This window comes from Toxoplasma gondii, chromosome X (genome assembly GCF_000006565.2).
Source record: "Toxoplasma gondii ME49 chromosome X, whole genome shotgun sequence".
Classification (NCBI taxonomy): Eukaryota; Apicomplexa; class Conoidasida; order Eucoccidiorida; family Sarcocystidae; genus Toxoplasma; species Toxoplasma gondii.
This window is the reverse complement of record NC_031478.1, coordinates 6,635,411-6,655,684: the sequence shown is the minus strand read 5'-3', so window position 1 is coordinate 6,655,684 and position 20,274 is coordinate 6,635,411. Positions and strand designations below refer to the sequence as shown.

Below are 20,274 nucleotides of genomic sequence, written 5' to 3'. Positions count from 1 at the left end.
CCCGCGGTCCTCCCTGCACGGCCGCCGGCACCCCTTTTTTCGCCATCTTTCCGCTTCCTCTGTTCCGCGTTTTTGTGAGTGTAATTCTTTTTTAGGACGCGGGACGGTGGTTCCGAACTGTGGCGGCGTTCCCGGTCTTTGGGAGAGGGGCAGAAGTCGCTTTCCCCTGCCACTTTTCAGAGTAGCGCATTTCGCGGTCTCCTGTATTAGTACGCGCTGTGAACTTCCGTAGAAGCTGTTCAGGGAGAAGTTTCGAGGGAGAGAATCGGGGGGAGGTGATCGATGTGCGATAGAGGGAATTTGGACCCGAAAGATACCTCTGCTGACGACAGTAGTGCTGGTGAAGAACCAGAATAGGGATGACTGTACCGCCACTTTCACGTTTCTAATTGCGACCTGCGTGAACTAGACCCCTCGAGAGCGCGACCAAAGAGAAATTTGGCCGTTCTGGTGGACGGCCGTCGAGAAAAGGGTCAGAACGTTGGATGTGTAGTGCTGCACTGTGTACTGTTCAAGTTTTGCTTGTCAGTGTACGCCGACAAGAAGAGACGGGGACTTTTTAACAGAAACAGTTCGAGGAAGCTGTCGACCTGTTGTCCATTCGGCTGTCGGCTGCACGATTGTATATCTGGCAGCTGGGTTGGCGACTTGACCGAACGACACACACCACTTGAATTTTCTTTCGAGTGTACGTACACTCCGTCTTCGAACCGCTCAGCAGGCGGGCGTGAGTGCAGCCCTTCTTGACGGTCTTGAGTTTGTCGTTATTTTCGTCTTCCTCGCGATACAGCGTCCAAACGCGCTTCGAACTGCTCAGGGGTTGAATCGCGTTTCACGTTTGCGGCCACATCCCGTGTTGGCATTGTCACCGACGTTCTCTGCGTCGGCGTCTTGTCTTGGGCACAGACAGGTCAGCAAGCAGACGCTGGCTCCTGCCTCTCCTCCGCAAACCGCGAAGTGAGGCTGGGTTCCCTCGCGTTTGCTGTCCGAGCTGCGAGACGCAGTTGTTTTCGTCGCCGCAGTTTCCCCTTTTTCCATCTGTTTTCCTTTCAGCGTTGTACAACAGTGTGCGGACGTCTCTTCCAGGCGTTTGTCGTCTCGACTTTCGCAGCGTGTTGCGCCGAGTTATTGCACCGACGAGCGCGTGCCAGAGCGGCCAGCCGTTTGACACTCTGCGGAGTTTGTAGAGTTTCAGTAATCCGTCCCCTCCGCCTGTTCCATCATTCTTTCGTGTGCAGGCTCCCTGGCCTTCTCGCCTTGTCATCTCTGAAGAAAAGAGAAGCCGTCCTTTTTCTGTGGAGCGGCGAACGGCTGGGTGCTTGGCCAGCGGATCGTATTTGTGTGTGTTTCCGTGTTTCGAGCGAAGAAAATTGGATTTGTGCCTGGTTCGCCGCCTCCGTGCACGGTGCATTGCCTCTCCACGATTCTGGCGAGTCCTGGCAACCCGCCTCTTACCGGTACCTGCAGTTTGTTTTTCGGTTTTCCAAGGATGCGCGTTCCTGCAGCCCGGCAGTTTGATTTGAGATGAAACATCGCAGGAAGAGCACTTCTGGAGAAGAATGGTACGCTTCGATATGGTGATGTGGTGATCTGAGTCAACCCGCTTCGCGAGTGCATCCGTTTTCAGGTGAACGTAGAAACGCGCAGATGTGCCGGGAGCCCCAACGAGGGTGTGTTTTCAAGGTGACTGTAGACCCGAACGTACGCTTCCGTACACACCACCGTTGAGCAGGGGTGGCGTGTACCCTAGACGCCACTCTCTCTCCAATCTGGATCTCCAGATAGTGAGACTGGAGCCGTGTGTATACTTCCTTTCCGGGATCCGTTTTCACGCGTTGCCTTCTCCGTTTTTTCGGCGGACTTCTGACGCGGACAGTCGCGTCCGTTTTCCAAGCGACGTTTGGTGCCCACCCTCAGGAGTCGCTGTCCAGCCTTTCGCTAGTCTCTGAGTGTGCCCGGGCCGCCGTCGCGAGACGGAATGGAGACCGGCGAGGTTTTGGTTCTTTCTCGGAGGGAGTTGGCGCCTTGTTCCTCTTCTTCTTCTCTGGCTTCCGTTGCGCTCCTGCCTCCAACTCGAGAGCGAAAAGGGGCGAAGCTCGGGACTCCGAGCACGGTAGAGAAAAAGAAGAAGCGCAAAGACCCTCGGACTGAAACCCAGACGGGACCTGTGCAGTCCGTCGAGACTGCGGTGTCATCCTGTGAATTTGTCGATTCCCCTGACAAAAGTGGTGTGCCCGCAGCGTCTTCCTTGAAGACGCCTTCCGGCTCTCGTATGTCCTCGAAGCGCGTGGCGCGTGGCCGCGGCCGCGCCCTAGGAGCCGGTGAAGACGAGAGGCTCGTCCAAGTTTTTTCCCCTGAGCCAGTCCATGTGGCTGTCTCTTCTGGCCGCGAGAGGGGCAACGAAGGCCAGACACAGGAAGACAGGGGACAAGGAGACCCGCACGCGTCAGCGCCTCAGTCAACGCAGCGGACTCCAGAAGATGACGGTCAGAAACAAGCGAATCGAGGAACGTCTCGGAACAGACGACGGTGAGCGAGACAGATGTGACGGTGTCGCATGATGCAGACAGCTCTTTTATAAAGACAAGTAACGATGTGGGGGTCTTTTTAGAGCCGATTGGAGAAGGCTGGGTTTGATTGGCGAAAGACGGCGCGTATGTTGAAGATCCTCCGGCTGCCGATGTGGTGTGCGGTAACACGGAAATGTAGTAGTCTGCGTCGCGTTGGTCTCGTGTATTTTGTCTTTTTTTTTGCGCGTCCGTTTGACTACTGTCAAAGTGGTTATTTGGTGTTGGAGCTCCAGTGTTTCGTTGTGGTTTTTCATGTGTGCCACGCAGCAAGGAAGAACGAGGAGGAGACGAGGCAATGAACCTTACGTCTGCGCCTGTCGACAACAGCGAGGAAGCTGCAGATTCCGCGACTGTCGCTGTATCAAGTCATGTTTCCGGCTCGTCTTCAGCCTCAAGTCATAACAAGAACTCTCGACGCTGTCCGGATTCCCCCTCCCTTTGCGCTGTTGCGGCCTCTGAGACTGCATTGGGAGTTCATGTTTCGGGTCGCTGTCGAGTGTCCGCAGACAGCGCTCAGGAGGGGCCGAAGGAGGGGAAGGGAAGAGCCAGGAAGGGGAGAAAAGAGAGTCAGGGTGGCGTGAGACGGAACGCTGGCTCCGACCGCGACGAGAAGAAGAAGGAAGAGAAAGGAGACGCGGCGAGGGAGAACCTGTCCCGCGCGTCGTTGTGTTCCGCCTCGCTGGTTCCTCCGAAGGAGCGGAAGGAGGAAGAGAAACACGGTAGAGAATCGGCTGTGTCACCAGCCGACGCCGGAGAGGCGAAACCCAAGAAAGGACTGGAAGAGCAGGAGAAACGGAGGGATAAGCATGGAAAAACGAAGAAAAAGTCGAGTAAGAAAGACGGGCTTCCGTCTGGAAGCGCTGGGACGAGCAGAAGCCGGAAAGTTGAAAAGAAAGGCGAAGAAAGGGAAGACAGAGAAGAGCAGAGCGAGTCGACGCAGCCTGGCGAGGAGACGGCGACAGGAGAGAAACCGAGGGCACTGTCGAGGTCCGTTCTAGACGGGGAGCCGCAGGGCGATAAGAAAAAGAAGAAGCCTGAATGCTCGACACCACCGCTGCGTCCTGCGCAGCCTGCGAAACTGGGCGTAGAAAAAACGCAAACGTCTCGCGATACCAAGAAAAGGAACGACAGGCGAAGCACCGAAGGCGTATCTTCGTTGTCGCCATCTTTCAGTCCGGCGTTCACGACCCTGTCGCCCGCCAGGACTTCTCGTTCTCTTCCTTCGTCTTCCTTGGGTCGCGAAGAAGAGAAAGAAGAGGCGAGCGCCAGATACGAACCCCCGAGTGTGTGGGGTTGTGTCCCCACGAGGCACAGCGAACCGCGGATGGGGGTGTCTCTCTGCACCCCGTTGGGCTCCATTCGTTTCGGCGGCCTGTCAAGTGCTCTGAGTGCGTCGACGAGCTTCCTTCTCCAGAGTTTGGTTCAGAGACAAGAAGCCGCGAGGCAGATGAAGACGATTGAAGGCGGCGGGTCTGCTCAAGGCCCAGAAGGAGAAAGTCAGCCTTTTGTGGAGGCCAGCGCAGCCCCCAGCTGCCCCAGCGGAGCGCCGAGCCGTATGCACAAACCCCAGGAAGGCGGAGACGAAAATCGTGAAGGACAAAAGCCTCCAGAGAGAGACGGGATGACACAGGGGCTTCGCCCGCGGGCCGGGAGCTCCGAATTAGAGCGAACGGAGATTCCGAAGGAGAAGGGTGCCAAGACATTGTTCTTTTCACGAAGAGATGGAACTCTGGACTCATTCTTCTACCTTCTCGGATCGATGCCTAACTCGTCCTCTACCGCTCCCGCCTCCGCCGCTTCGTCCCGGCCGCCTTCCGCCGTGGTTTCTTCCCCGCTGCAGGATGTCCGCCAGGATGCAGGTAAAGACAGAGACAGTCCAGCAGGAGAGGCTGGCGAGAAGTCGGAAGCGGCCCCTGTCTCCCCCACGAGCTTCCTGCTGGGGCTCCTGACCCGGCGCTCGTCGGGGCGCGGCGTACCCGCGGAGTCAGTCGGCGAGGGGACAGGTCGAAAGGGACAAGCGGGGTTGGAGACGCCACCTCCTGGGCGCCTGCCTCTGTCTGTGCTGCTGGCTCCAGAGTCGGGGGGTGGAGGCATTGCGACTCAGAAGACGAATGTGCGTGGGTACGAGGGCATGGACGAGACGCAGAACCTGGAACCGTTCAAGAGTGTGTCGTCAGTTGCAACGCATAAGGCCCAGGATCCAGTTTCGGTGAGGAAAACCAACTCAATCGATACAGAGGCCAAGGCTGTGGTGGGGCCGAGTGCGACAGCGACATGTGGTTTGCAGACTCTCGACATGCGGACTTTGGGGTCCTCTCGGAACGCTGCGCCGCTTCGGGTGCAGCCAGCCGGGCCTCTGCTGTCTCCGTCTGTCCCCTACGCCGGTGCGCAGGCGTCGCCTAGCACCCAGGCATCCACGGGGGGCCTTCTCGCTGTTCCCTCGACCCTTGAGTTTCCTCTGGGGAGAACAAAGTCTGCACCGTCTGGAAGCATTTCTGCTCTCCAGTCTATTTCTCTTCTCCCTGTCGTCCGTCTAGAGGTTGCGTCCCCGCCGGGAGGTCACCCGGGCCGAGGTCGAGAAGAGCAGAGAGGCAGAGCCTTCGAGTCTCAACGTTGTGAGGACCAGCGAGAATCTCACAGACACGCGCTGGCGCAGGGAATTCCTTCCTCGCCTTCTTCCACTTCTTCCCGCTCCTCCTCCGTGTTCGTGGTCGGAAGCAGAGGCTCGGTGGACCGGAGAGGCGCCGACATGAGCAGGCGAATTCTCCCGGCTTCCTTGGTCGCAGAGGGTGCGGGGAACGTTCAGGCGCAAAGCGCATGCAAGGACAGGAGAAGGGCCGGCATTCGGAGAAGCGCCAGTGTAGAGACAGTCGTGGAGACAGAGACGCGGGAGCGAGCGGCGAGACGGAAAGAAGGGAGAGTCGTTGAGAAGGTGGCGGTCAAAGCAGAGACTGCAAAGGCAGGCTCGAGAGAATTTGCCGCGCCCTCTTTCATGGCCATTCCGTTCCCTCACGAGGTCCCGCCTCCCCCGTTTCTCCGCATGTAGGCAGTCGGTCTCAACGCTGGAAATAGAAAAAATGTCCTCAGATGGTGTCGGGACGCACCTTCGAGGCGAACGCGCGAGAACCGCGTGGAGAGAAAAAGAGATACAGGCGCGCATGGCGGAGTTCGGAAAGCGAAACATGTCAGAACGCGCCTCTTTTGAGTGCTGGCACAGGTGGAACGCTAAGGGAGGCTGGACAGAGCGACTCAACTGCATGCAGGGCTTCCGAAATGCGTTGGGAGACGCTGCCTCCAGCGCAGTACGTGGCTTGAAGCTCCAGAATAATGGCATTCTCACGGGACTGCCGAGCGGGAGTGGCTTTCTTTCCAGAGTGAAGGAGAGTGAGACCCCGTCTAGTTTTTTGTCAGGATTTGAGGACGGTCCATGCTGTGCATGAAAGATTGGAGACAGGAGGATACAAGCAGATAGAGAAGCGAGGGAGGAGGAAAAATGGGTGTGATGGAGGCGACGGTTAAAAGGAAAGGGAAAGAAGAGGAACAGAAACAGGAAGAGAGGACATCGGAACAGAAAGAAACTCAGATCCAATTACAAAAGGAGACAACCGAAATGCTGATGACAGAAATAAGGCATAAGCGTCAAGAAGACCTTCAGTGCAAGCTCGCTGTGGAAAAGCGACAAGACAAAGAAACAAACGGGAAATCAGACAGAATCAAACGGTGTTACGCGGAGCGAGTGCAGCAATATGGAGAAACCAACGAAAGAAGAAATGCAAAAGAGCCGAACAGATGATACACCCCAAGCAGCAAATACCTACGAGAGTTGAAACGAGGGACAAGAAAAAGGAGGACGCAGGTAGAAAAGGAAATGACGCAAAGAACGGCGACATCAAATGAAAGACTGTTTACCATCGCATATACGCTAAATCAAAACGACCACGTTCTACAAAACAAGTCGCGCGAGCATGTCCTGCTTGGAAAAAGAGAGGGGGAGAGCAAACGGTGAGGTGAGCGCTTTCTCTTCAGAGCAATTCAGTGCAAGCACACATGGAAAATGTGCGAATCTCACCTCGGTCGGTGCAGCTTTCACATCCTCGGAGTTTTTCCTTGCAGGTGCTTGTCCTACCTTGTTACAACTTAACGGACCCTTCGCTCTCAGTGGGTAGTCACGAACCTCGCGAGAAAAGGCACTGCCTTTCGTTCGTGTTCTCGTTCGATGCGCATTCGCATACGCATGCGCGCACGGCTATATAAAGATTACAATGGAAAGATCAATAAGGAAAACTGGCTTTATTGTTGGACTGCCAGTAGGGCCACCAGATACATTTGTTCTAGTCACTTTAGTGCAGATCTCACAGATACGATGGATACGATTATAGACCCTAAACAGAAGCAACAGCACTGGCGGGCTGTCGACAAACGATGTAAGCAGGACCCCTCGCGGGAACTCAAGGATAATCGCTGTGAAGTGACACCGGAAATGGGGGTGCGTCCTTAGGCTGAATTGCATTCGGTGAATTTTGTTGCTGCTTCTTAACTATAGAGCATTTGAGAACCGTTGCTATTCGGAAAACACCAGGGGTGTGGAGAGTGCCTAGACGCTTCCGCCGGTCCTCGTCAATATTCGGAACGGACACGGTCCCCATCTAGATCCACCTTCTGTGACCATTCAATCGAACAGAAAATGATTTTGACTTCGATCCTGGCTCCGGAAGAAGGCTCTTGTTAATTGAATGATAAACGAGCGCAGTTCGTGCAGCAACTCGTAGCGCCGATTTCGTCTGCGCTTTATTCCGAGAACCACAGTTTTGAAATTCCAACATTTTTATGCAAATTGTACAAAGACGGCGTTCCCTTTTGTACTGTCCTAATGTTCATCTGTGCGGAACACCCAGATTGAATTCTTAGCGTCCTGGCATGATTATTAAATCCTATTCGCTGTCATGTGCTTTAATTATAACAGTACTGGATTAACGTAGCAACGTAGGTGGGTAAGCTGTACTACGTTCAAGTTCTACACCAGATAGGAAGCATTCGCACAGCGCTGAGCGTGTTCACCCGATCGCCTGGTGTCGGGAGATGCAGCAGTCCGAATTCCATGTTGTTTTAAGAGGGGTGGGAAATCCGTAGTATCCTTCAAGTAGCCAAGGTACCAAATATGGTATTCGAGAAAGAAGTTACCGTCGTCGAAATCGAAAAACGTGGTACCCGTTGACGCAGACACGTGCTGGGTACAGGCTTGCACACAAAGCCGAAGGATGCGTTCGTTATGACAGCAGCAGGACCACGGTACACCGACCGCTTATACAACTACGAAACAGAAGTGGAAGCGAGCGCAGCAAGGCTGAGCCGAACTCTGTCGCCTCTGCACTTAAGGTGTACCCAGCCGGAAAACGGCAAACGCAGACTAAACAAGGTGCTACATGAAGAAGGCTCGTGCGACGAAACGCGGTCTGTTTGTCGTTTTCCTCCTCTGCTCAAAGTGAACGCTTCGCTGCTTATTGTGACCACGTCGTTTCTATTCGGCAGGTAGTGTCACCCTACACCACGTAAGCTTTCAGCAGTTGGAACAAATGCTGTCTCCGTAACGTGAGTGCTACGTGAGGTAGTGGATTTTATTTATCTTTCTCAACTCTCCATTCAGTCACATTCTAGGCGAGTTTCACCCTAGGTCAACGTCGCAGGTAGAAGCGTTACCGGGGAGAGACGCAGTTGACTGAAATGTTCCAGCAACGAACGGGTAGAGTGCCTCGAGAAAGGTTGTGTGGTTTTCTTTGTGTTTTTACGGCCCCTTGGCAATGGATGTGGAAGTTGTGGCAGGAGCGCTTCAAGACAGAGGAAGGGAAATCTGGAGGGAACAGCGCGGCAGGCAACTTTTTCCTCGGCCAGACTGAAACCCCAACATGCAGCAGTATCGAAGAAAGCTGCACTCTAGCTGCGCTGAGAAACTCGTTTACAGACTCACGCACGTTGTCCGTTTCTTCGTTCCACACACTGCAGCGCCAGCAGGCAGGCACACGTGAAGGAAACAAGCGCGAATCAAGAGCGAACTCCTGCGAGATCCGATCGCAGCCAGCCAAGGAAAGAAAAAGAACACACTCGTTATTTTTAAAAGGAAGAAGAGAGCTCGAGTGCCCCCGAGCAAAGCCCCGGCACGGCGTTTGCCAGAAAAACAGCGGAGGACAGCAGCAAACCGGCGTGCTCGAAAAAACGGAAGAGAAGCGAAGTTCTACAGAATCCAGCGGCGCGCATGCTTTAAAGTCCACAGAGAAACGACGAACACACACACACACTCACAGGAAAGAGACCTCTGGTGTCATTCATGGGGAAGGCACTCTGAGGAGACAAGAGAGAAATGCCTCAAGGCAGGAAATCGCCTCTGCGTCCAGCACACCGCTCTAGTTTGTTTATTCATTCGGTCGGATAGGCCACTCAAGAAAGAACCTTAAAAATAGGGTTACTAGTCGCAGGAAATGGAACCATTCCTGTTTCTTCGTTCCTTTTCCCGACGTCCACCTCTTTTTTGCGTTCCTACTCTTTCCCAAAGAACCTGTACATTTGTCTCGCATGTTCTGCCTTCCTTGCAGAAAGCAAGCTGTGTTGCTTGGTTTCAAATTTCTACCTGTTGTCACACTTTTGTGACACCTTCTTCGTCTCTCACAACGTTTCTTCTCTTCCTCCTTAACGCTCCTTCGCCTCTTTCTTTTCTAGCCGCTGCCCTCAGCCGCTGCGGTCGGCCGGCTCCAGTTGAGCGAGACAATCGTCTTGTCTTCTCCTTCCTGTCAACAACGACCCACAGAAAAAAGGTCTCGCGCAAACCATCCTCAACGAAATCGACATCCCTCCCCAACGCTAACTCGCCACGCGTCCATCAGGAAGAAGAAAAGGCATTTACCTTCTGCCTTTTCAGTGACTCAGCCATGTTTCAACACTTACCAATACATGCAACATGTGCAGGTCTGTGAAAGCTTTATGCAGGTGCTGTCAGTTCACAGGTACTTGCATGCTCTCACCAGTAACCATACATACCCACAAGTACAGATTCAAGCAAATCTCCGTGGCAGTGTGGAAGCACAGAGAGTCGAGTACAGGCTCAAGAGGCGGGACTTCAACCCCGGGCAACTTTACGTAGATGTCTGCTAGACATTGCGTTTCGCCGGCTGAAAACAAAACCGACCAGAGCGCTCTCCAACATCTCTGCGCAGGGAAAACATCTACGCGTTCGCTTTCGAAGAGACGCACCTGAACAACGCGGAATTGCTCCGTGAAGTGTGACGACGCCATCCAGGCCTCGACTTGGTAGGCCGCGAATTTGTTTTGGGCCGCGACCTAGAAAACCAGGGAAACCCCAAAAATCAAGGATGAACCCCACAACACTGACAGCCTGTGGCACCAGGGAGGGAGATCCTTTGAAGTTGCAAAAGAAAACACAGAGAGAACGCATGTCACACACCATCACGGGGTGCTGCCCCGCCTGAGTTTGAAGACTTCGCGTCCGTCCCTCTCCCACTGTCCACTTACTTTCACGAATTCTGGAACTTTAACTCTTCGTGCACTGTCGAAATCGGCCTGGCTCAAAGGCTCCAGTTCTGCGCCGGGAGCGCCTGCTCTCTGCAGCATAACGCGTTGCAGGCGCTGTTGCATGAGGCGCCTCAAGAGCGCAGACAGCGTCGCCCAACCACCTCTGGCGAGCGCGCGATATCTGAAGAAAAGCACAAGCAAAGGAAGCGACATTCGAAGAAAACACGAAGAAGAGGCGGAGCCGCGAAAGGCTAGAAGAAACAGGCGAAACGCTGGTGATGTGAATGCCTAAAAGAAACTTCATCGCGTAGAGGACACTGCCTATCTATACCCCAGGCGCTCTCCGGTTTGGCCCTTCCGACCACTGGGTCACGGACGCTTCACATCCTGTCTCAGAGATGATTCCTCCCAGTACGATGGTCCTGATCAGACTCGCATCTGAGTCGTAGTTTTCTCTCGATCCCCCTCAAACAACATCTCGAGGACTCAGAATCTATGCTGAGAATACAACCCATAACTGCAGAAGAGAAAAAACGCGTGCGCTCCCTTCACAGAATCACATCGTGACACACAGAGGCGTTCCCCATTTTATCGCTTGAACAGAATAAACATGAATGTCGGCATTTTATATGTAGGCAACGAAACTCATAAATACCTAACGGTGTACGCAGATATCTTTAGCTTTACATACATATATGCATGATGAAGTCTACACAAATAGACAGGCACGTGAAAGACAGAAGTCTCGACGTGCATGTACGTTCGCCGGCGAGTGTTTGAAAGCGTAGAAATGCCAGCGAGCCTCGAACTGTACCTGGCAAATTCGCGGCCAAGGCGCTGCTGGACGGCAAACTTCTGAGAGGAAATGAAGGAGTCCAGAAGGGTCGCGATGGCGTAGTCGACATCTGTACTGCTGACAACCGGCGAGAGGCGCATCTTTGCATTGGCCTGAAGAAAGTGGAGAAAATCCAAGAGCAAACACACACACACACGTGAACAGCGATGTGCTCTCCGTATCAATGGCGACAGCCGCCACTTAGTAAGACGTGAGAGCAGCAACGACGTCTTCCCCTTTCTCCCGGGAACGCACTCTACTTGATCTCGCTTGCCAGGCCTCGGAACAGACGTGGTGCGTTTTGACTCGCGAGAAGCTCGAGAGGCTGTTCGCTGGAATTCGCCGGAGAAGCGAATCCGAGACGCCGATTTCTCTTGTTTTTCTTCTCAAAAGGTGCTTGCAGGTGCACTTTTGGAAAGTGAAAAGTGCGAATCGAAAGCTTCATTCAAAAGGAAAGACCTTGCATCATCAGATAGTCAAAGACTTCATTCCTGTTCCTACTTCAGCCATGCGAAGGAGCGCCTCGACGTGACGCAGAGTAAGCGGAAGGCCTCCGGTTGCCGCAGCTCTGCGACGCAAGCGTGCGTAGAAGGAAGACACTTTGGCCGCCACGGAGTTCACGGAAGGATCCAGCACTGGGCGGCAATTCGCTCTGAAACAGATAAGGAAAACAAGCCGACAGAGAAGACATCGCAGGACCGTGAAGGCCCCCCAAGGGGACAGCGAATGGCGAAACGGAGACCTCCAAGAGACTGCAGGAAAGTAAGGCGGAGGATTCTTGTTGAACCTACACCTATTCAATAAATGACGAACGTTTATTGCGTCTGGTGTGTATGGATACTACTCGACCCTCCTAACTTTAACCGTGAGGCAACATTTCCAATTGGAGATAACGAAGAAGGAACCAGAGGCGACTGTGTCTCCCTGTGTGCTTCGAAAGAGGATGGCGACACCAAGCACAAGCAAAACGACGGGCAACGCATGCAAGAAAGAAGACAAAAGTTTCCAGTGAACCACGTGGCCACCGGCAGGACGACATGCATCGGCAAGGAAACCGGAGAAACAGCCTCGAAAAGAGCAGATACGCTACCTCTTTGAGGACGAACTTCTGAAAGGGAGCCTCGACACGGAAGACTCAAATAGTCCCTGTGCATGACATAGAGACTATATTGGTGAGGCACTGCACGCGCTCGTGCCAGGTCCACTTTCGCCCGTCTGTTGTTGTTGGTATTTCTGCGCGTCAGCCTCCGGGCCTCTTACACATGTCTTTTTCGTTTACCTGGCGTAGAGGATGTATTTCTGCAAGAGGTCTTGAGGGATCGGCTCGTAGGCTTGATTGCCAAGCATGATATGTTCCAGTTCTTCCATCCTCTGCTGGTAGTTCTCCAAGTGCGATATGTTGGGATGGGCCAGTTGATGATGCGTTAGCACATACTCCGCCAGGTAGTGGTCTTCGTCTGCATCCGGCTACAGCACACACCGCGAAAAGCAGACAAGGCCACAAAATGGCCTCATGATGGCGTATATACTGCCCGATCCACACAGGCGCAGGGAGGGCGGGCGTCCATCATCTTGAATCCCTGCTGTCCTCCGAATCTCTGCCTCTGCTTCTCTGCATTAAGGCGCCACATGCGTCGCGCTCCACTCAGTTCGTGTAAACGTGGACCTTCCTCAGACCTGTCATACTAACATCAGTCGGCTTGCAAACCCCGCGACTTGTATGGAGACATCCGATTCTCCTCTGCTTTTCTAGAAGCTTCGCTCTCGCAAGGCACCGACAAGTCTGAGAACTCCCACCCTGGCGCGGGTCGTTTCTGTCTCGGAGTGGCGCACCGAAAGAAACCACTGTTAAGTCGACTCCCGTGACGCGCCGCGCGCATGCACAGATCTTTGCATTCTGGGAGGGCGCCTCTGAAGAGCCGGTGCAACTCACCACATCTCTGAGGACAGCGATGATGTCGAAACGGGACAAGATGGGATCGGACAAGTCGACATTTTCCTTGAATGTGTACGAGGGAATGTAGCGACCTGCGAGACAGACACCACGGAAAGGTAACGGATTTGAGATTCTCAGCAGGCTCTCTGCTTCGTGGTGCGAAGGTGGATCGTGTCTTGGGGGGGGCCGGTGCTAGCTGTCTCCCTGGTCGCAAGTTGGGCCAGTGCATACGAGGTGTCAACAGCCTGAGAGGAGTTCCACAACGCTTCTCCACGGTCAGCGTTTCTGACGGGGGGGGGGGTGGGGTGGGGAACTCAACGAAGCAAGAGGTCGAACATCCAGAACACGAGCTCGTCCAGTTTCAGAGTCGCAGAAGTTTTCTTTCGTCGGCTCACCGAACTTTGGGTTCGCCGCTGCAATGACGGAGCATCGGGCGCGAAGGGTGGTGACAATGCCTGCCTTGGAGATCGAGATGGACTGCTGCTCCATCGCCTCGTGAATAGAGACGCGATCTCTGTCCACCATTTTGTCGAACTCATCAATCAGGCAAATGCCTTCATCTGCCAGCACCAGGGCGCCTCCTTCCAGCGTCCACTCGCCCGTTTGCGGGTCCCTGAAACGGACTCACGAACGGCGAAACTGTCTTTTCTCCTCTCGCTCCCCACACCGTGAAATCCCAAGATATACACAGAAACTTACGAAGTAATGTCGGCGGCGCAGCATCTGTGTAGGTGGTGTCAATCTACACAGCAGTTCGCCTCGCAAACCTTACAGCCTCACACTAACCACATACACGCCTTAGGTCTGCCCGCATCTAGGATGTGGATGCCATGGTATCGGATACCTACAAATATATATATATATATATATATATATATATAGGCATGGAAATATACGTATGTGCATATATATGTTTGCATGCATTTGTGGATGGCACGTGCTGTTTGGATCTAACGGCAATGGTTTATCTCCGGTTCGGGACTTACTTTCGAACACCAGCTGTGAGACCGACCGCCGAGGCACCCTTGCCGGTGGTGCAGACGGTTCGGGGAAAAGTTCGCGCCACGTACTGGAGAGCCTGAGACTTGCCAAGACCGGGGTCACCTGAGAGAACGAACAAGTGTGTTTCGTTTCACAAGCAAACCGTTTTGTCCCCAGTCGTCTGCACAGCAAGTCTCACTGTGTCCATCAGATGATGGACCACGAGGGGCGTCGACTTCCACTCACGCTGCGTTGTGTTTCGAGGCGAGACAGTGCATGGGGCATGAAAACAAACTCGCAATTCAACTCGGGATCTGCTAAATCACACAGCCCATGTCAGCATCGGCATTCGGGACCAAACGACCTGTAGTTCTATTAGAACTCCCAATATTCATTTACCTGTTTTCCCCAACCCTATGACCGTTATATAAAGTGGTACCGCACTCAGCGCATCGAGAGCTCTCAACCAATACAAAAGAGGAGCTCCCGTTCACCGTTCTGTGATCCTTGTTTCTTCTCTAGCCTCCCATGTATCTCCTACACAACAGTGAAGAGCCTCTTGCGTCGCCACGGAAACAGTCTCAGCGACCCCGAAAAGAGAGGACGAGACACTCACTCCATTTCAACCGTACATAAGCGTGTATCCACAAATACGTGCACGCATAGGAATATGATTCTAAAGGTACATCTGCATACAGATACGTAGTTAGATGCACAAAGGACCACAACTTGGCTTTGCTCCCCGTTCTTACCGAGGAGAAGGACGTTGATGTCTCCTCGAATAGTGTGAGGACTGGAGCCCAGAGTGCCCCCCTGAGAGCCGCCTTCTTCGCGGGCGCCGATGCCTTGCGCTGCGTCGCTGGCACCCTTGCCCCAGGCGGTCCGTCGGCTGCTGCCCATGAGGAGACTGCCGGGAAGGTCGTTTCCGTCCTGTCCCCGTTCGCTGGGGCCTCGTCCCTTGGGGACACCTCCGAACAGGGCGTAGGCGATGGCTGTCTTCACCTCTCGGTTTCCCCACAGCGCGGGGGCAATCGACGCCAAGATTCTCTCGCGAATATGCGGGTCCCGAGACAGCTGTTTGATCGCCTTCAGGTCCTCCTCGGTGAACTCGGTCATTCTCGCGTCGCTCGTTCGCACCACATTGTTGGCCAGGATCTCTGTGGCGAGGATCGGAAACCCAGTCTTGGCATTCAGCGAATAGTCGCATTTGGTTTGGTAGATTCCGAGCACGTCCACTTCTTCGCCAGGCTTGATAGAATCCACCAACTCGCCCGTGATAATCACCTCACGCTGGCGCGGCGGACGACCCGGAGGAACTTTCCCCGGGGACTCCTGCAGAGTCAGGCGCTGGAAGTCGACGAACGCTGTCTTCACGCGGTCAATGATAAAGCGCGAACCTTGGCAGTGCGGGCACCTGCCCCCAGAACAGACACGAAAGCAATAAAAGATGCGCATAACGAAAGGAGGAAGGGGAGGGGAGTCAGGGGCCTTGTCGACGCTCTAGAGGCTTCGAGACCGCACTGGAGACTCGCGGGGCGAACAACGAAAACAACCAGGTGTAATAGACACATTCGAAGATGCGATATCGGTCTATCGGTCTCGCCATAGACCTAAAAGGCATTTGGAGTTCTGTGTAAGGAAAAAGAGAGAGCATGCACCATTCTTAGAAAACGTCGGGTGCGAACACAGCAGCTCCACCTGTTGCATGTGCAGAGCAAGAACTGCTTTTCCCCGCGAGGTCTTGCTGCCTCGGGGCAACTCCCGTGGTGTGGCTATTCCCCATTCCACCTTCCCTCCCTCCATCTGCGTTCCTGGGTTCTCCCTCTCTTTCATCACTCCTTCTCCGCCTTCCTGTCTGTTAACCTCTGTCTCATCTCTTTCTCTGCCTCAGTTCTTCTTCTGTGTTCTGTTTCTTTCGCCACACCATTTGTGCTTCCATTTTCGCTTTTCACCTCTTCTTTCTCCTGCTTTCCCTCTCTTCTTGGCCCCGCTGTTTCGCTCACTTTCGGGGCATGGCGTCGTTTTTCCTGCCCTCGACAAGTTGGATTGGAACGTCTGTGATGCTGTTGAGACAGTTGCTGCACTTGAGGTAGAGAAGCCGCATCTTGGGCAAGACAGAAGAGCGACGCGTGACGACTCCGGAGACAGAGATGAGAGAGTTCAGGTGAGTGCACCTGAGCTGACGAAGTTCCTCCTTGTACGGCCAGTCGGTGAGAATCACCGAGCAAATTCGCGTCGAATAGAGAGAGGGGCAAGATGCCTCCGCCTCGACAGTGATCACATCGTTCATTACTTGCAGAGCCGGCAGCGGATACGCTTCGATCCACTTCACCAGCTGGTCAGAGAAAAAAATCAAATGCCGCGTGTCCACCAGGATAGTCGCCCGGTCCTCTGACGAATAGACACAAAATTCACAAATATGTCAAATGGCATCTTGCACCTGTACTCCTTCACCATAAATCGAATGCACAGATATATACATATATACATATATGCATATATATATATATATATATATAGGTGGACATTTGTCTACATGACAATACCAGGCGCTGCTTCGTGTTGGATTTGATCGGCGGGTCACTTGCCGGAGAGCTCGTAGAGTTGACTTACGCATGCTGAACCTCCGAAACTGCATGCGTCCTGGTTTCTTGGCTTGTGTGGCGATCCGTGCAGGCTCATGAGTCGAAGTATTTGCGTTGCATCTTACCGCGAATCATGTCCTGGATTCTGTCGAGGTAATACAGCGCCTTCTCGTCGTCGCGCTTCTCCCCTTCCTCCTCTTCTCCGACGCCGCCGTGCTGCACCCGGCGAAACGCATGCAGATTGAACTTGTACAGAAAATACTTGAACAGAGTGTCCATCGCCTGCTGGTGCTGCTCGCCGAAGGGCACGAGGGCCGGGTTAGATTCCGTCAAAAGTTTCTGAGGTAAAAAGCGAACGCACCCCACAGACAACAAAAACAACCACGTCCAGATCCGATCCGCCGCCGTACGCGATATATACATGTATATATATATATATATATATATGTATGTATATATGTATATGCATATGCAGGCTGAAATCAGCCGTTTAACCATGTTTACATACATATGCATATGTAATGCATCTATGTATCGAAACCTGTTTAAAAAGGAGTGCATGCGAATCGTACCTTTGCTTCGTTAAGATCGTGGAGGTTGATTTGCTCGCTGCCTCTCCCTCCCATGCCGGTGCCTGAGAAGAACCGCCGTCTGCGTTCCTCTACGCGGCGAAGGACTCTGTCCATCTCGGACGCACCTTCGTCATCTTCCTCTGCAAAGAGGAGATATTTGGCACCACACGGAGCGTAAGACAGAGATGAAACCCACCCAAGCATGCGCATCAGAATCACATGCAAATATACATACACATATACCTATATATACAAAAGTATATGCATCCAGGTCGTTACATCTATTTACGTGGATGAAGAGAAGTAGGGATTCAGGGGCACTTGGCTAAGGATGCCTACCGAGAAGCTGAGCCCAGATGTCTCCCTTGGCTGCCTTGTCGCCTCTTCTCTTCCTGCGAGCTTCATTTTCTCTGGCGTCGAGATGGCGCTCTGCTGCTCTTCTCGCTTTTTCTTCCAAGTGAGGGTCGAGGTCGTCCAAATCTTCGTCGTCGATCAGCGAAGCGTCGAAGGCATCGGCGTCCATGCCCGCCGCCAAAAATGCTTCCCTTTCCCGCTCATCATCTCTGAACACAAAAACAAATCAAATAAGGAAAAAGGGAAAAACAAACACAAACATATACATGCATTCATATTTATGTGTTACCGTGATTATACGCATTGGCATACATGCCAGTGCAACGCAGGCGCTCTCTGAGTATCTCAGCATGCACGCAAGGGAATGAAGATGAGCCGTTAACGGTGCCACGCAAAAAACGCGTGGCTGTCTCCACAAAAAAACCATTGAAGTTCGTTCTTTTTGAGCTATATACAATCATACATCTGCCGCGACTCATAGGCTTCCTACAGAGACCAAATACAACATGCGTACATACATACATACATATATATATATATATATATGTTCAGAATGATCTGCCGATGCATATGCGGAGAGAAGGCCTCCAGAAGGCCGAATTGGGGGTTTGATTGTTCGGTGTTTTTTTGTAACAGGGGCCGTGCAAATCCGTACCGCATGCCAAAGACGAGGTCCTCTGTGTTTTCTTCATCGATGATTTTTTCTGCTTCTTCTTCCGCCCTTCTCTCCTCCAAATCCAACTCGCGACTGCCTTGGAAGTAATCCACATTTTCGTCGAGGACGCCGCCGCGCAGTCTGCCCTGGTCGTCTTCTTCCTCCACCTCCGAGAGCACAACTCCTCGCTCTGCAAAGGAAACGACGAGAGCGACGCGCTCGGCAAAAATGTCCAGAAAATGGTCCCATAGATATGACTTACGTCTATATGCATGAATGAATGTACATCTATTTAAATACGTGTGAGTATGTCCGTATGTTTGCATGCGCCTATCCAAGTCTCGTGCTGTGCGGGAACGGCAGAGAAGGACATCCAAGCATTTCCACTGTTCATTCGAAGGTGGCGACTGTGGGCTGTACATGTGCCGCTCGGATGTTATGAACTCCCCATACGAAGCCCAGAACCATTCCGAGGAAGCTCGAGAGAAGAGTGCAGCGGCCTCAGAAGATAAAAGACTCCGTTCCCCTTCAAACATTTCACTGACCTCCATCAGCGTTGACATCAGCCTCGCTATCCTCCTCGGTGCGGCGCAGAGGAGACCGGTCCAGGCCGCTCGCTCGATTTGTCGACTGAGAGGAGCAACGCAAAACACTGTTGGAAGTTGGTGAAATTCAGAGTGCAAGGAGGGGTATACAGTGACTCACAGTACTATCCAGACAACCCGTTCTCCGCTTCGAGAAAAACGCAGTCTCCACAGAGACACTACCTCTCAGTTTTCACCTATCGCCTCCAGTGGGAAGAAGATACGCGTAGGGTGACCGTAGGCATGGGGACGCCGGCAATGACGCTATCTCGTCGCATGCAGAAAGAAAGACCTCCCGAGACACAGAAGAGGGGGTTGAGGTGAAAGGAACACCCTCAGGAAAAGAGACAAGAAGCAGACGGACGAAAGAGGGCGCATTCTCAGGAGAAATCGAAAGAACGGAGAAGACGAGAAGGAACAGCGACCCCAGAGCAGTGAAGACAGAGAGTCTTGAAAAGTGAATGAGGAGGGAGAGAGACCGCCGAACAACAGAGAGGAAAGCAAGCGAGAGCAGAGAAGAGGATAGAGGTTGCATCAGCGCACAACATGTACACCCAGGGTGATATAAACCATATTCGAATGACACATTCGTCACCGTCATTAATTTGTTCCTATTTTTCAAGCGCATGAAGCGAAAGTATGTAGAACCGGCCCCGGTTTCGGAGACAAGGTTGTTTCCCGGCCGAAACGGCAGTCTGTGATCGTCCGCTTTACCATTTTTGTAGACGTTTTATTGACGGGTGAGAAGTGACGAAGGCGGTGTCGCAGGAAAGACGGAGAGTGCTCGTTCTGGAAAGATAGTCTCCCCGGGCAAGAAGAGACAGAGACAGGACGGGAGGGAGTAAAGCACGCAGTGTGGACAATAACACCCCGAGGGTACAAGTACGAGGACAAAGGAGAGAAAGACGATTTTGACCGGGAGAAAACAAAAGGTTTGCTGCAGGAAATTTGCTTCCTTGAACGAGAAGAAAAACTTGGCAGAAGACCAGTTGGCGAACAAAGGGGGGAAACTACAGGAGGGAGGCGGTGTGCCGGCGAAACTGGTTTCCTCCACAGCCCGCCAACGAGCGAGAGACGCAGTAAAAATCACAACAACAGAAAGAAAGGAGAGGGTTTGGATCTTGATGAATGGAGAAAAACAGTCAGCAGAGTAAAGGACAACTGAAGCTAGTACGCTAACCCGGTGAAACTCGAGTATGCACAAGGGGGTTGCTCTGGGTGTGTACCCGAGGGGGGCGCACAGCCTGCCAGGGCGTTTCGTAAATTCTTCTCCCTCTGCAGGAAATCTGAACACAGAACCCAGTTTCTCTCTCTGCTTCCGCGAGTGTCGCAAAATGAACAGAATTTTCCGCCTCGGCGTATTCTGCTCAGCACACTCTTTTTTAGCAAAACAAACAGAAGCGACAATCAGAGTGTCGGCCGGAGACTGCTTCCAGTCTCCGCAATCAAGACAGATGGTTTGAGGGGGGCGACAACGGGAGGGAACAGAACGCACAGAAGGCGTTTGGAGCCTCCCACCCGACCGCTTCGGCGTGCGTGAAGGCACCGCGTAACGGGTCGCCTCTGCTCAAAGGACGCTTAGAATCAGACACTTTCTTGTGTACCATCTGGACAACAAAAAAACAGCGGAAAGGGACTCGAGCTGTCGGTGCTCAGGCGACAGAGACGTGGGGTGCGTCCA

The 20,274-nt window shown here is 53.1% G+C and overlaps 2 protein-coding genes across 2 annotated transcripts; one reads left to right on the top strand and one right to left on the bottom strand.

Moving 5' to 3' along the window:
• Positions 1 to 1,624: 1,624 nt before the first annotated feature.
• Positions 1,625 to 7,348, top strand: TGME49_214980 (hypothetical protein). The gene is made up of 2 exons (XM_002370778.1): positions 1,625 to 2,529; positions 2,838 to 7,348. Exons 1-2 carry the CDS (start codon positions 1,979 to 1,981, stop codon positions 5,614 to 5,616), a joined length of 3,330 nt encoding a protein of 1,109 aa, XP_002370819.1. The 5' UTR covers positions 1,625 to 1,978; the 3' UTR covers positions 5,617 to 7,348.
• An 889-nt stretch (positions 7,349 to 8,237) lies between these two features.
• On the bottom strand, positions 8,238 to 19,916 carry TGME49_214970 (DNA replication licensing factor, putative). Its single transcript, XM_002370777.2, has 17 exons — positions 19,308 to 19,916; positions 18,555 to 18,639; positions 18,010 to 18,199; positions 17,340 to 17,563; positions 17,001 to 17,140; positions 16,554 to 16,767; positions 15,847 to 16,234; positions 14,596 to 15,257; positions 13,849 to 13,966; positions 13,258 to 13,475; positions 12,860 to 12,954; positions 12,206 to 12,393; positions 11,428 to 11,578; positions 10,906 to 11,039; positions 10,092 to 10,272; positions 9,813 to 9,899; positions 8,238 to 9,349 (listed from the first exon to the last, which is right to left on the bottom strand). Exons 1-17 carry the CDS (start codon positions 19,308 to 19,310, stop codon positions 9,278 to 9,280), a joined length of 3,150 nt encoding a protein of 1,049 aa, XP_002370818.1. The 5' UTR covers positions 19,311 to 19,916; the 3' UTR covers positions 8,238 to 9,277.
• Positions 19,917 to 20,274: the final 358 nt, after the last annotated feature.